The 12,695-nt window shown below is 36.1% G+C and overlaps 1 protein-coding gene across 1 annotated transcript in view; it reads left to right on the forward strand.

Moving 5' to 3' along the window:
- Window positions 1-12,387, forward strand: part of LOC309628527 (uncharacterized protein) — a gene marked incomplete at its 5' end in the record, with an annotated part of 30,151 nt that extends 17,764 nt beyond the window's left edge. Inside the window, 3 exons of the mRNA XM_082391615.1 lie at window positions 6,893-6,996; window positions 10,743-10,911; window positions 12,180-12,387. Of these exons, the coding sequence (XP_082247741.1) occupies window positions 6,893-6,996; window positions 10,743-10,751 (113 nt within the window). The 3' untranslated portion in view covers window positions 10,752-10,911; window positions 12,180-12,387. The remainder of the gene's footprint in view (window positions 1-6,892; window positions 6,997-10,742; window positions 10,912-12,179) is intronic.
- Window positions 12,388-12,695: the final 308 nt, after the last annotated feature.

Consider the following 12,695-nt stretch of genomic DNA (forward strand, 5'->3'; position numbering starts at 1 on the left):
CCTGGAAGATTCCACATGCCGTGGAGTAACTAAGCCCGTGCGCACAACTACTGAGCCTGTGCTCTAGAGCCCACGAGCCACAACTACTGAAGCCTGGGCGCCTAGAGCCTGTGCTCCGCAACAAGAGAAGCCACCACAATGAGAAGCCTGCATACCGCAATGAAGAGTAGCCCCGGCTCGCCACAACTAGAGAAAGCCCGTGCGCAACAATGAAAACCCAATGCAGCCAAAAATCAATAAATTTATTTTAAAAAAAGTACGTAAAGAATGTTTTTTTTCAGCCTGAGAATCATACCCATTGCCTGAAATGTCTGGATGTCTGGATTACTTTTATATCAAAAGTAATATAATAATTCTAAGGTGTGTAAAGTAAAAATGGAAAGCTCTCTCCAGTAATCCCACTCCCTAGGAATAACAACTGTTAGCATGTTTATTCATCCAGCACTTTTTTCCTATGCACTAAATTATAGTAGGTGACCCAAGAAAGTAGAAATTTCCAAAGTACTGGGAAATTTGAGAGTTAAACCTCCTCTATAATTGGTGAAAGCCCAAGAGAATCTTGTTACCCAAAGACTGCCAACACTGTGTGCCTCTCCCAGTTGATCAGTGGTCTGTTGACTTTCCTTCCCACTCTAGTGTTTAAGTAGCAGGGTACAGGAACATATCTCTCCAACTCCTCCACAGTCCTATTGATGTCCATAAAAGTAAGAGTTGAAAACTTCAAAACAATCACAGTATCAAAATTTTGTCTTCACTCTTCACAGGGCTTTAGCTTGTCCTGTTAATGATTGCTAGACTTGAACTTCATGATACCACATATTGGATATTTCCAGCAAGGAGGCCTTTAGTATATCCCCTTTCCCAGCTTATACTCTCATTTGGATCTGAGAGACCCTCATAATTCTGGCCAAACATGCATGTGAAAAACAGGCTAATGTTTATTCCTTCAATGAGTTTTTTTGAACACCTGCTTTAGGTCAGTGAATATTTAAGAAGGAATACCCTGAGAGGATATCAAGGCCAAACTTCTCATTTTATAGGTAAAATATTGAGGTCCAAGAGGTGAAAAGATTCTTCCAAAATTACACATCTGGCTGGTTAAGCAGTCAACTCAGGACCTGGGCTGTACCCAGGTTAGGGCACTATAGCAGGGAAAGAAGCTTCTAGGAGACATTAACTCCCAAAGAAAGCAAAATGAAATTTGAAAAAACAGATAAAATTTTAAGATAAATATACAAAATACAACATGATTAGTTGCTTAACAATCCTTTATGACTTCCAAGAAATTACTACTGAGAGCAGAAAAACAAAGCAATGTACAAGAGACATCAAAGGCAAGATTAACAAATTAGTCTTCTTTCTGAGTAAAACATTCTATATGCCCCATGTGAACTGCTCATAAGATGTTTTCAATCAAAAGACTTTCCAGCAGCCAGAACAAAACCCAGTACTAAATTCTAGGAGTACATGCAGAGCCTGTTGCATTTTTTAAGCATCATGGATCAGGCTCTTTTCTCAATTATATGAAAAATTGATGCCGACATATTTCTGTTCTAATGCTTTCTTTGCTTTATGCCACATCTTAGTCTGTAAATGTATAATCATAGAAATAAAAGTATAATAGAAATAAGAGCTGATAGAGATTTTAATCCACATCTTGAATGACCTTATTGCATTTACTTACCTGATTTTGATATTGTTGTACTCCCTGAGTGACAAACATCCAATTCACAAACACTCAGGATGTAAACATAGGCTGTTAGACAACCATCTTTTTTTTTTTTTTTTAATATGGTGCCTTTGTTGCCACTCCTTTTCTTTTCCTTTTAGTTTATTTATTTATTTATTTATTTATTGGCTGCGTTGGGTCTTCATTGCTGCATGCGGGCTTTCTCTAGTTGCAGCCAGTGGGCTTCTCATTGCAGTGGCTTCCCTTTCTTGCACAGCACAGGCTCTAGGTGTGCAGGTTTCAGTACTTTTGGCTTGCAGGCTCAGTAGTTGTGGCGCACGGGCTTATTTGCTCCATGGCATGTGGGATCTTCCCAGACGAGGGCTTGAACCTGTGCCCCCTACATTGGCAGGTGGATGCTTAACCACTGCGCCACCAGGGAAGTCCCAGACAACTATCTTAAAAATAAATTTTTGGAAAGAAATTTTTTTGTTAGTTGGGAGCTGGTCTTATGTGAGAAGTACAGAAAAGAAAGAGTTTTTAAAAATGTGTTTATCATTGGCTGATTTGCAGTTTGCCTTTCAGTATGGCAAGCAGCTAAGTGCATGAGACTTATGTACTTATGAGACTTATAAGACTTAGTCTTATGTGACTTAGACATATACATGACTACTGAAGACTTTTGAAGGTAATACATTTTAAGATCTTTCATATTTACTTCATTTTTAGTTTGTCATTCCCTTCTAATCCTTCTATTAGAAAACTCTCTCATATAAGGGGTTAATTACAAAATATCTAAAGAACTCGTACAACTCAATAGAAAAACAAACAACCTCCGATTGAAAAATGGGCAGGGGATCTGAATAGACATTTTTCCAAAGAAGACATATAGATGAACAACAGGTATATGAAAAGGTGTTCAACATCACTAATCATCAAGGAAATGCAAATCAAAACCACTCTCATACTTGTTAGAATGGCTACTATCAAAAAGACAAGAAATGACAAGTGTTGGCGAGGATGTGAAGAAAAAGGAACCCTTGTGCACGATTGATGGGAATGTAAACAGTATGGAAGTTCCTCCAAAAAATTGAAAATAGGACTACCATATGATCCAGCAGTTCCACCTCTGGGTATTTATTTGAAGGAAATAAAAATACAAACTCAAAAAGATATCTGCACCCATGTTCATTGAAGCATTATTTAGAGTAGTCAGGACATGGAAAGAATGTAAGTGTCCATAGACGGATGAATGGTTAAGGAAGATATGAGAATATACATATACAAAAAGTGGAATATTATTAGCCATAAAGAAAAAGGAAATCCAGCCATTTAGGACAATAGTATGTTAAGTGAAATAAGTTAGACAGAGAAAGACAAACACTATATGATCTCACTTATATGTGGAATCTAAAAGAAAAAAGAAAAACCCCCCAAATTCATAGACACAAAGAACAGATTGGTTGCCAGTAAGGGGTGAGGCAAAATGGGTGAAGGTGGTCAAAATGTACAAACTTCCAGTTATAAAATAAATAAGTCCTGGGTTTGTAATGTATAATATGGCAACTATAGTTAATAATACTGTATTGTATATTTGAAATTGCTAAAAGAGGAGATCTTAAAAGTTCTCATCACAAGATAAAGAAAAATTTGTAACTATGTGTGATGATGGATGCTAACTAGACTTATTGTGGTGATTATCTAGCTATATATACGTGTGTGTGTGTATAAAATCATTATGTTATACACCTGAAACTAATCTGTTTTATGTCAATTATATCTCAATTAAAAACTGTCTGATGATTTCTATTCATTTACCTTGATTTCATGCAATTGTAGCTGCCCCATGTTGTTTCACTGATATAAATCATATTCCACCAAACTTCATTTGAATGAAAAGTCAGATCATTGTTCTATTCATTTAATACTATGATAGTCCCCTAACTCTCCAACATTTTGATAAATGGTGCTAATTCATTGACATAGACAATTGGGTAAGTGTTCTCACTCTCATGCAGTCTTCAAAATATAGCTCATTAGAGAGCTCTCTTTGGATTCAGTGCAATTATTTAGACCTATAGAGTCTGTCTCCTGGGTTCCTCCAGCTCCTGCGCTTCAGGAAGCACTCTCTGCGTTAGTAGTTGCTAAAGTCTGGATTCTAAATGATGAAATGTTTTGTCCTACTAGATAACCACACAATCTATATTAATTTGCTACACAAGTGTTTAGTGAAAAATATTTCTACAATAGAGGTGGTGATTCAGAAATTTTGACATAATTAAAATCTCATTTAAACGTAAATATAAATAGCCTTATGAAATAATGTATAGCATGAAGATGTGGAAGAATCATGTTCTAAACGTTAGAATGCTTGTATTTGAGATCTAGATCTGCTGCATATAAGCAGATCTTGTGAATTTAAAGATGTCATTTGGCATCTCTGAGTTTTCTTATCTACTAAAAATGACAGTTGTGACATAACTCTGATTTTTTCAAAACAATGTGGTTTTAAAGATCAAATGAGCTGATAGTACATCAAAAAGTTTTGTAATTTGTAAACTGCTATACAAAATCAGAACTATAGTAAGAAAATATTTGTTTAAAAATGCAAAGTGGTATTTCATTTTTCTTCCTTCACTAAAATTAGAAAAAACTGGAGAGGTTTAGAATGGCATTATATTTTTTTGCCTTAATTCATTTTGTTGGATCTTTGCTACACAAGTCAGATAATGACTTTTATTGTCTCATCCGATTTTAATGAGGCAATATTGTTTATAATAGACAGCATGCGTATGTTCACCATGAAGAATTTTAACCAGCTTCTGTAATATATTATGTGTTAAGGGAGGATGGGGGAGAGAAACATACTAGGTACAGATTTTTCACTTTACTAATAAAACATTTCCTAAATATCTTCTGGAGAAACTATACAGAAGGCTATTCTACCAGAAGTTAAGAATTGCCAACTTGCAGTACGGAAAAACTTAAAAAAAGAAAAAATGAAAAGAAACCAAACTTGAATGATAATCAAAGAAAGCCTCCAGGGAAGTCTTTTCTCCAGTCAAGAAGGATGTGCTCAAAGCTTGCTTAAGTAAAGGGAGGAGGGAGCTATTAGAACAATAAGAATTGTTGATAGGAAAGAACATAAGAATGGCGCCAAGGGAGTGAAAAAGGCAAGGAAGATGAAGCACAAAAGCACGAGTGTTCTTAAGGGAAAGAGAAGTTGAAAAATGCTTACAAAAAGAGAGAAATGTAATGAGTTAGGGAACTTGAGACCTCCCTGAGGTTACACGTTAAAGAAAGAGTTATTTATGTCTGTGTCTATCTCCACCACTAGATTCTTAGCTCCTTAAAGCAAGATGACATACCTTATCCATACTTGTCTCCCAGAGCAACTAACTCAGTTCCTTGCTCATAGAAGGTACTCAAAGGGTACTGAGTTGAACCTGAGTAAAAGTTGCCTGCACTGCCGTTTAGATGCTGGCTATGAAACACAGTGATAGGCACATAGAAAGACAAAGCTCAGTAAGTATATGCTGGCTCATTATTTATTATACAAATTCTTAGTGAGCACCATGTACTAGGAAGGCTCTGAGGATAGAGCAATGAGTCATATGTACTTGGATTCTGTTTTTCTTTACAAAAATATAACCCTGATCTTCCAAGTTCAGCATTAGAAGAATTTCCAGATGATCAGGAGATGGTTGGACTACATGGCCCTGCCTGTTTCCCCTGCCTTACCATGACCATTGGAGTCTTTAAACTGATTGCCATTGAGACAGCCATGCTGAGGGTGGAGGATGGGTTGAAGAGCCTCCTTTTGGCAGTCTGGTCCGAGCATGGACAAATGACCCCTTCTTCATTTTCTGTAATCCAGCTAAAATAGTTTATTAAAGATTAGAGGATAACAAAAGGTAAATAAAGCTAAATAATAGCATGAATTTGGAAAATCTGGGTTGAAGTTATACCTTGCCTCCAAAGTTCATGTGTTAACCTGGAGGGGGAAAAAAGACAAAAAACAAACAGGTCTTATCTGTGTCCGTACTTCTTGGCTCCCATATGGGGGATCAGGGAGCCATCTTTAATAGTAATTATGAAGAGTACATTTCCAAACATTCTGACTCCTTGATCTTTGGAGATCAAATTTCATTTCATATCTGTTTTGGGCACCCCCACTCAATCAAACTTTCCTGTCTGAGGACTAGCTTCTTGCCTTGACAATTATCAACAAGAAAAACCTAGTCCTTCAGACTGTACCACAACATAATAAGCTGAATATTCTCTCAAGAGATACATACAGTACAGTATAATGAGAAAGTCAGTCCATACAGTGAGGGTACTATATGCTCTAGAGCCTTCTTTCATTCCTAATTAGGGAAATGTGCTCTATATCTTTTAAAATTATAACAATATAAAGCTAAAAGTTTGTTAATTGTGTCCATATATCCCACCAAATTCCATACGCATGTCACACACAAAGAAAAAAGATACCCTGTGTGTACACAAGTCCAAAATTTGAATCCTGAACACTTTGGCTCAAAGTACTCTGTAAAGGGAAGGGGACTGTAGGGAAAAGATAGAGGGGGAAAGGAAGCTACTCTTCTCAAATTCCCCCTAGTGCTAGTATAGTTCCAGCAACACACAAATACCTCATGTGTCTTCGTAACAGTTCTAGAAATTCAGCTCGTTTTATAGGTGTGGAAAACAAAATACCAAGGATCTAAGTGAGGAAGTCTATTCATGCTTGGCTTATAATTATTGTGCTAAATTAGACTGAACTGAGCTTCATGTCATCACTCAATAGACATTTACTGTGAATTTATTAGGGACAAGCATTACAATATAACATAGTAGAAACATAGTTACATACGGTCTCTGTCCTCAAATTACTTCCACTCTAGTAATGGAGGAAAAAAACATTCCACTAATGAGGAGGTCATTCATAACCACTGAAATAGTATTTCATAGGACAATAGTTGGGGAGTGAAAGCAACCATCTAGTCATTTAAAAAATGAATGGCTGGTGAGGAAAAATAAGCAATGAACATGTAATAGAATACTCCCTGGATGTGTTAGTTCAGGTTAAAAATTCTCAAGCTCCTTTAAAAATTGAATTTGCTCAGTTATACTGAGTCATTTATTCAGAGACAGCCTGAAGGTAGGGACATTAATTAGAACCAATTGCAGCAGATCCAAATCTAACACAGATCTCCACTTTAAAAGGCGGGGGAAGGAGGGACTGCGGAACAGCCTCTTGTTTCCAGAAAAGAATTGTTCCAGAAAGATCAGAAAGGAAAGGTAATTATGAAGAGAAGCTGAATCAGAAGGTAAGAAAAGAATTGAACAGAAAGAGAATGGCTGCTCTAAGAAGTAATACAAACTACATCTGACAGTATATTGTTGTGGCTAAGTACGTGCACTTATACATCAAAAAGACCTGGATTTGGATCCTGGCTCCCTTGAAGAAAGTTACATGATATCTTTGAGCCTCAGGTTTCTCATCTGTAAAATGGGGAAAATAATACCTCTTACCTTAATATGGCAATTGTAAAGGTTAAATAACCAAATGCAAATAAAATGTCTGGGACATCGTGTGCTCTCAGTTGGTAGAATAATAATTATGATTATTTGGTAATTTAAGCAGACTGTGTCCTTGAATTTAGTGAAGAGTTGGTAATCCACTCAATGGAATGCTAAGCAATCTTTAAAATACATTCTACAATAGCAATCCTTAATTAGTATGTACCCCCTCATGGGTGAGGGCATTTTCAGAATTTGTAGGGGAGGATTTTGGACATCATAATCACATGAGTAGCAGTGGGAAGTGATACTTTGGATTAGTGGACAGGGGCTGGGGATGCTAGATGTTCTGGAATCCTCGGGAAAGTTCTGCACATAAAAGGATGCATGCCCTTGCATCCTACGTGATTTTCATATGTCCCTCTAGACATTCATGTAGGTAAAAAATCCGTGTATATGATTTGAACCGAGACCTCAACTCCATTTTACCTAAAGCATAAATGGTTTTTTTCATGGTTTTTAATATAACTTTTCTAGGACTGCAGTTATTATGTAAATAACAGAAAGAACGTATTTTGTTTTGCTTGGAATTTTACCAAGAGCAGTTCACCATCTTGGTAAAATCATGTGACTCCTGCCAGTGTCACTCCTATGACAAATCACCATGTCTATCAGTCTGCTTTTGTAGTCACGACATTTGCATTCAAACTACTGGAGAAAGACAAATACCATGTGATTTCACTCTTATGTGGAATATAGAAAACAAACAAACAAATAAACAAAACCAAAAATGAAACAAGTCAAACCAAACAAAAACAAACATGTAGATACAGAGAACAGAGTAATGGATACCAGAGGGGAAGCCGGGGGTGTGGGGGGGAAGGGAAGGCAAAATGGGTAAAAGGGATCAACTGTATGGTGACAGACAGAAACTAAATTTTTGGTGGTGAGTACACTGTAGTGTATTCACAAGCATAAATATAACTTTGTATACATGAAACTTATATAGTATTATAAACTAGTGTTACCGAAATAAAAAATAAATTAAAAAAAAGAAAGCTACTTACAGGTACAAACATCTAACTTTTTCACTCTGCCTTCCAATGAAGTCATGCCTGAGCATCTCATATTTTATTTCATTATAAATTGCTTTGAATTATCCTATACATCACAGCTAAGGCATTATCTTTCTTATAAATTGTTTATGTATACAATATATTATCTATGCATTTCATCTAAGGATAATAAGGAAGGTATTACAAAATATTTGCTATGAAAGGGGAGTGTGGGGTTTGATGGGGTTGAGAACTGTGCTCTAGAATTATATTTAATGTCACGAAAATATATTAACAATATAGGATCAAGTGAAAAAAGTAGATTCAAAGCATTACCTATGGATTGACCCCATTTTTATAAACAAAAAACAAACAAAATTTACAAAAACTCACACTCCCTTTCCCGTAATATCTTATGGGATCACAGCAACCCAACTGAAGAGGTCTCTTCTTATGTGCTCTATAGTTCTATAACGTTTTGACCAAATAATTTTTTAATTTCAATTAGGGAATTACAGAATTGTATTGTTTTGAGTTCCAGGAATCAGATGGGAATGAAATATGGATTCTGATCTTGGCTTTATTTTTTAAGCCAAGTCATTTAACTCTTAAAGGTCTATGTTTTAATCTGAAAAACTTTAAGATACATGATCAATAACACAAGATTTCCAGCTTTCTGGCTCAATGATTCTAAAGCAAATGTTTGCTGATTATAGGTTTAGGTAGTGTTTCCCCAGCTATGCTCTACTTGGAGACATTTATGGATGTTAAGTAAATAGAGTTCTGTGGTCAGTATATCAGAGAAAACACTGGGGTAAATGAAGTAAAACATGTTTCTGTAGGTAGGACTTTTCAATTTTTTTGTTAAGCTTAAGAATATTGTGAGTTTTCAAGAGAAGTACAGTGTGTAGCATTTCCTGTATATATTTGACCACAGAATCTCCTTGGTCCCTACACCCTGAGAATCTCATGGAAATAGTGTTCTGCATAGCAGGTGTTGGGACACACTAATTTAGGATGATATATATTTTAATATACTTTACAGAACTTTTTATTTTCAAAAGACTGACACCCCATGGTTAATTTTCAGAAATTATAACAAGCAATAGGGAAACAGTTTTGTGTAGTGATTGTCTTAAATATGTCAAAATTAGAACTTTTAAGTTCAGGTTAATAGAAAGAAGGAACCGAAAAGGTTAACAAAAGAACACAAATTGTAATGTGAGATGAGCATGAGTCATTTTAGAGCTAAAAGGTGACATAGAGGCTCTCTACACATCAAAAGATTGATCTATTTCAAAAAAAAAAATCTGTCCAAGAAAAAACCAAAACAAACCAGATTTGGTGTGTCCATTCAGTCAAAATAGTTAAGTCTGAAAGTTGTTTATAGAAAAACTGCACAGTGTAGATATAGAAGAAATGTAATATTATATATGGAAAGTAGATAGGAAGAAATTGAATTATTTGAAATATTAGAAATATTGTGCTTTCTTGGTTATTTTTGGGGATTAGGCCACCAATATAGACAACCTAAATTCAAAAGTGGAGTATAATTCTAGAAAGAACACAAATAACAAGATTATCCCTGCTGCAGAAAAGAGCATTATTCCTTTAACTGATGATTATTTTAAAGGTCAGCTGGTAGAAGTTCACTGAATTTGTTTTGTGTAGGTACATCAGCAGTTGGTATTAGTTAAAAAAACCCCAGTGTTTGACATTTCAAGAGTTATTTTAGATTACATGTTTCAAATTTCAAAGTGCAAATTATTTAATGAGTGGAATATCTGTTGAAAAATTTTAACATCTAGTTTATTGGCCTTGCCATACAGTGTGCTTCTGGGTCACAGTTTACTGCACAAGATGGTTTATGAAAACCAATCTTAATAACATACCAAGTAAAACTTAATCGTGAAGGTAAGTCTACCATCAAAATAAAAACAAAACAAAACACTCAGATAATGGGTTCTAAAACCAACTTAAGGCTTAACTAACGTAGAAAGTCCTTAAGGGCAAAAACAATACTGAAGTCTATATTTTACCAAATAGCTATTAGGTCTCTACAGGCAAAATTTCATTGAGCTAGATTTCTGGGGGAGAAAACTGTTATCACTCTAGTCCAGGGTCCAGATTCATTGTCATTTCTTGTGAGTCAACCAGATAGTATGTGTCTTCTGATGGGAGGTAACAAGACACACCGAATGTATCTGTGTTGTAGTCGAGCCAAAAATGTTTAATTTCAATCCAATAAACTTTGGGATGTAACATTCGGTTTACAGAAAACACAGGGGATAGTGGAACAAATTAAATGAGAACACAAGGAAGCAGTAGACAAACCAGAAAGTTTGACATTCTCCAGAACAATTGTCCTGTTTCCTTCAACAAGTCAGGGTCATAAAAAATTGACAGTGTTAAATAAGGAGAGAACTTAGCCATATTAACAAGATGCGAAGGGCTGCTGGGATCTGAAGTGCAGCTCCGCACTTTCTTTCTCACATCAGATGGAGTAGACTGTATTTCTAGCTCCAAGATGTTAGCTGGACATCTGGGCAGAGCCTCCTCAGTGCCTCTCATCGTGAGGACGTGGACTGCCATCCTCTCTCTGTCCCACCTGTCCCTGCCCGTCCACCATTCTCCTTCTTGCTGATCCAGCTTCTCACGTGCCGCAGGGTAAGTCAGCCAACTAGCCATTTTCATTTCTGTGGGAAAGAATCCCTGACTTGGGCCTCAGCCCAAATAGTGTAGCTAGTTCAACAGTCTCTGTAGCACAGTATGGGACATATATTTAGAGGCTATATGATAAATGTCCTTCGTTGACAGGGAAAAATCCCAAAAAAATGCCCTTGGTTTCTGAAAGAAATATAAAAATGCTTCATGGAATTCCCCGGCTGCCCAGTGGTTGAGACTCCCTGCTTTCATTGCGGAGGGCACCCTGTTCGATCCCTGGTTGGGGAACTCAGATCCCACAAGCCTCGGAGTGCAGCCAAAAAAAAAAGCTTCAAATAGAATGTTTAGAGAACACGAAATATCAATTCTTCACAATCCTTCAGGGAAATTATGGTACTATGCATGCTTTCAGAGTAATGTGGCAGACAGTGAAATCTTGATAAATGTACACTGTCTTCCCACTTCTTGGTTTCTTTAGGCACTTCTACTTCTCTATTGAATGTGCTGATATTTTAATTTAAAAGTACGCAATAAAAATACAAACGAAAATAAATCCAAAGGTTGAACATCTTTATTCTTTTGGAAATTTGGAATTTCATGGAAATTTCTCATCTGAAAAATCATCCCTATAGCAACTGACTATAACTTTATCAACAGATTCACATATCAGTGTGAAGCCTGGGTTGATGTCATATAATCTTTCTCGGATTTCAATCCCTAACTCATGCTTGCCACACAGAACTGCAGGTTGCCCTGAAAAACAAGAACAAGGGAAACAGAAAAGCATGTCCTTCCTCAGTGCTTTTAGCCAGAGAACACGGTGACATTTGGTATTTTTGGTAAAGCAGTTATGTGGGTCAACCCAGGCATTAGCATGTAATCTTCTTCCATCCACCAAAAGGGTTGGTCAGGTAAAAACATTAATTTAATTTATCAGGCAATTGTAAATCCTGTGCTATTAAAGGAAGGAAGGAAGGAGGAAGAAAAAAGTAAGGTAGGTGGGTAGGTTGGTTCTGGGGAACTGCTTAGGGTGTGCTGTCAGCAAGCAAGTCATTTTAGCTGATAATGAAGAAATTCATTGCAGGAAGAGAGCCAAAAGAGACATACTTTTAAAAACCATGTATTTGTCTTATTATAATAACATAATTACAAGACTTAATATATAGCATTTTTGTTATTTTTATTTCTCATAATATTTTCACTTGGCTATCTTCATCTTCAAGTTGTTTAGGGTATGTAATATCCTGTTTTTGTTCCCCTGTTTTTGATAGACAAAGAAGCTGTGAAATGAAAATCCTGGCAAATTGCCAAAGGTAGTAAAACTATTTAATGACAGAATTGGAAGCAGAACACATCATGCCTGCCTCCCAACCCAGTGCAAACAGATACGTGTATTTCTACAAGTTTTCAGGCTATGGTTACCTAGAGATTATTTGTGAAGAGATTTATGAATTAAACACATGCTTTAAGTATTTTCAACTTGTGGTTATGTCTTTTAATTATGCCAGTGTGTTTTGTTTATATGATTTTTTTTTTTTACTTTAGATAAAATCTTGTGAGAGAAAGCACAGTAGTTGCTCCTTGAAAATACCTTTGAAAAATTCAGTGTTAACACAAGTCAGCACAAACCTGTACACTATATTTATTAATTTAGTCAAGAAATATTGTCTACTCTCGTCAAGATTAACATTTACTATTTTGCTTGTTTTCATGCCAACCCTGCAAGTACATATTATACTTATGTTTCAGATGAAGTTGAGCAATTTGCCTGGGATCATATAGTAAAT

The sequence above is a fragment of the Balaenoptera borealis genome (assembly GCF_965194805.1).
Source record: "Balaenoptera borealis genome assembly, chromosome: 4".
In the NCBI taxonomy this organism is placed as follows: domain Eukaryota; kingdom Metazoa; phylum Chordata; class Mammalia; order Artiodactyla; family Balaenopteridae; genus Balaenoptera; species Balaenoptera borealis.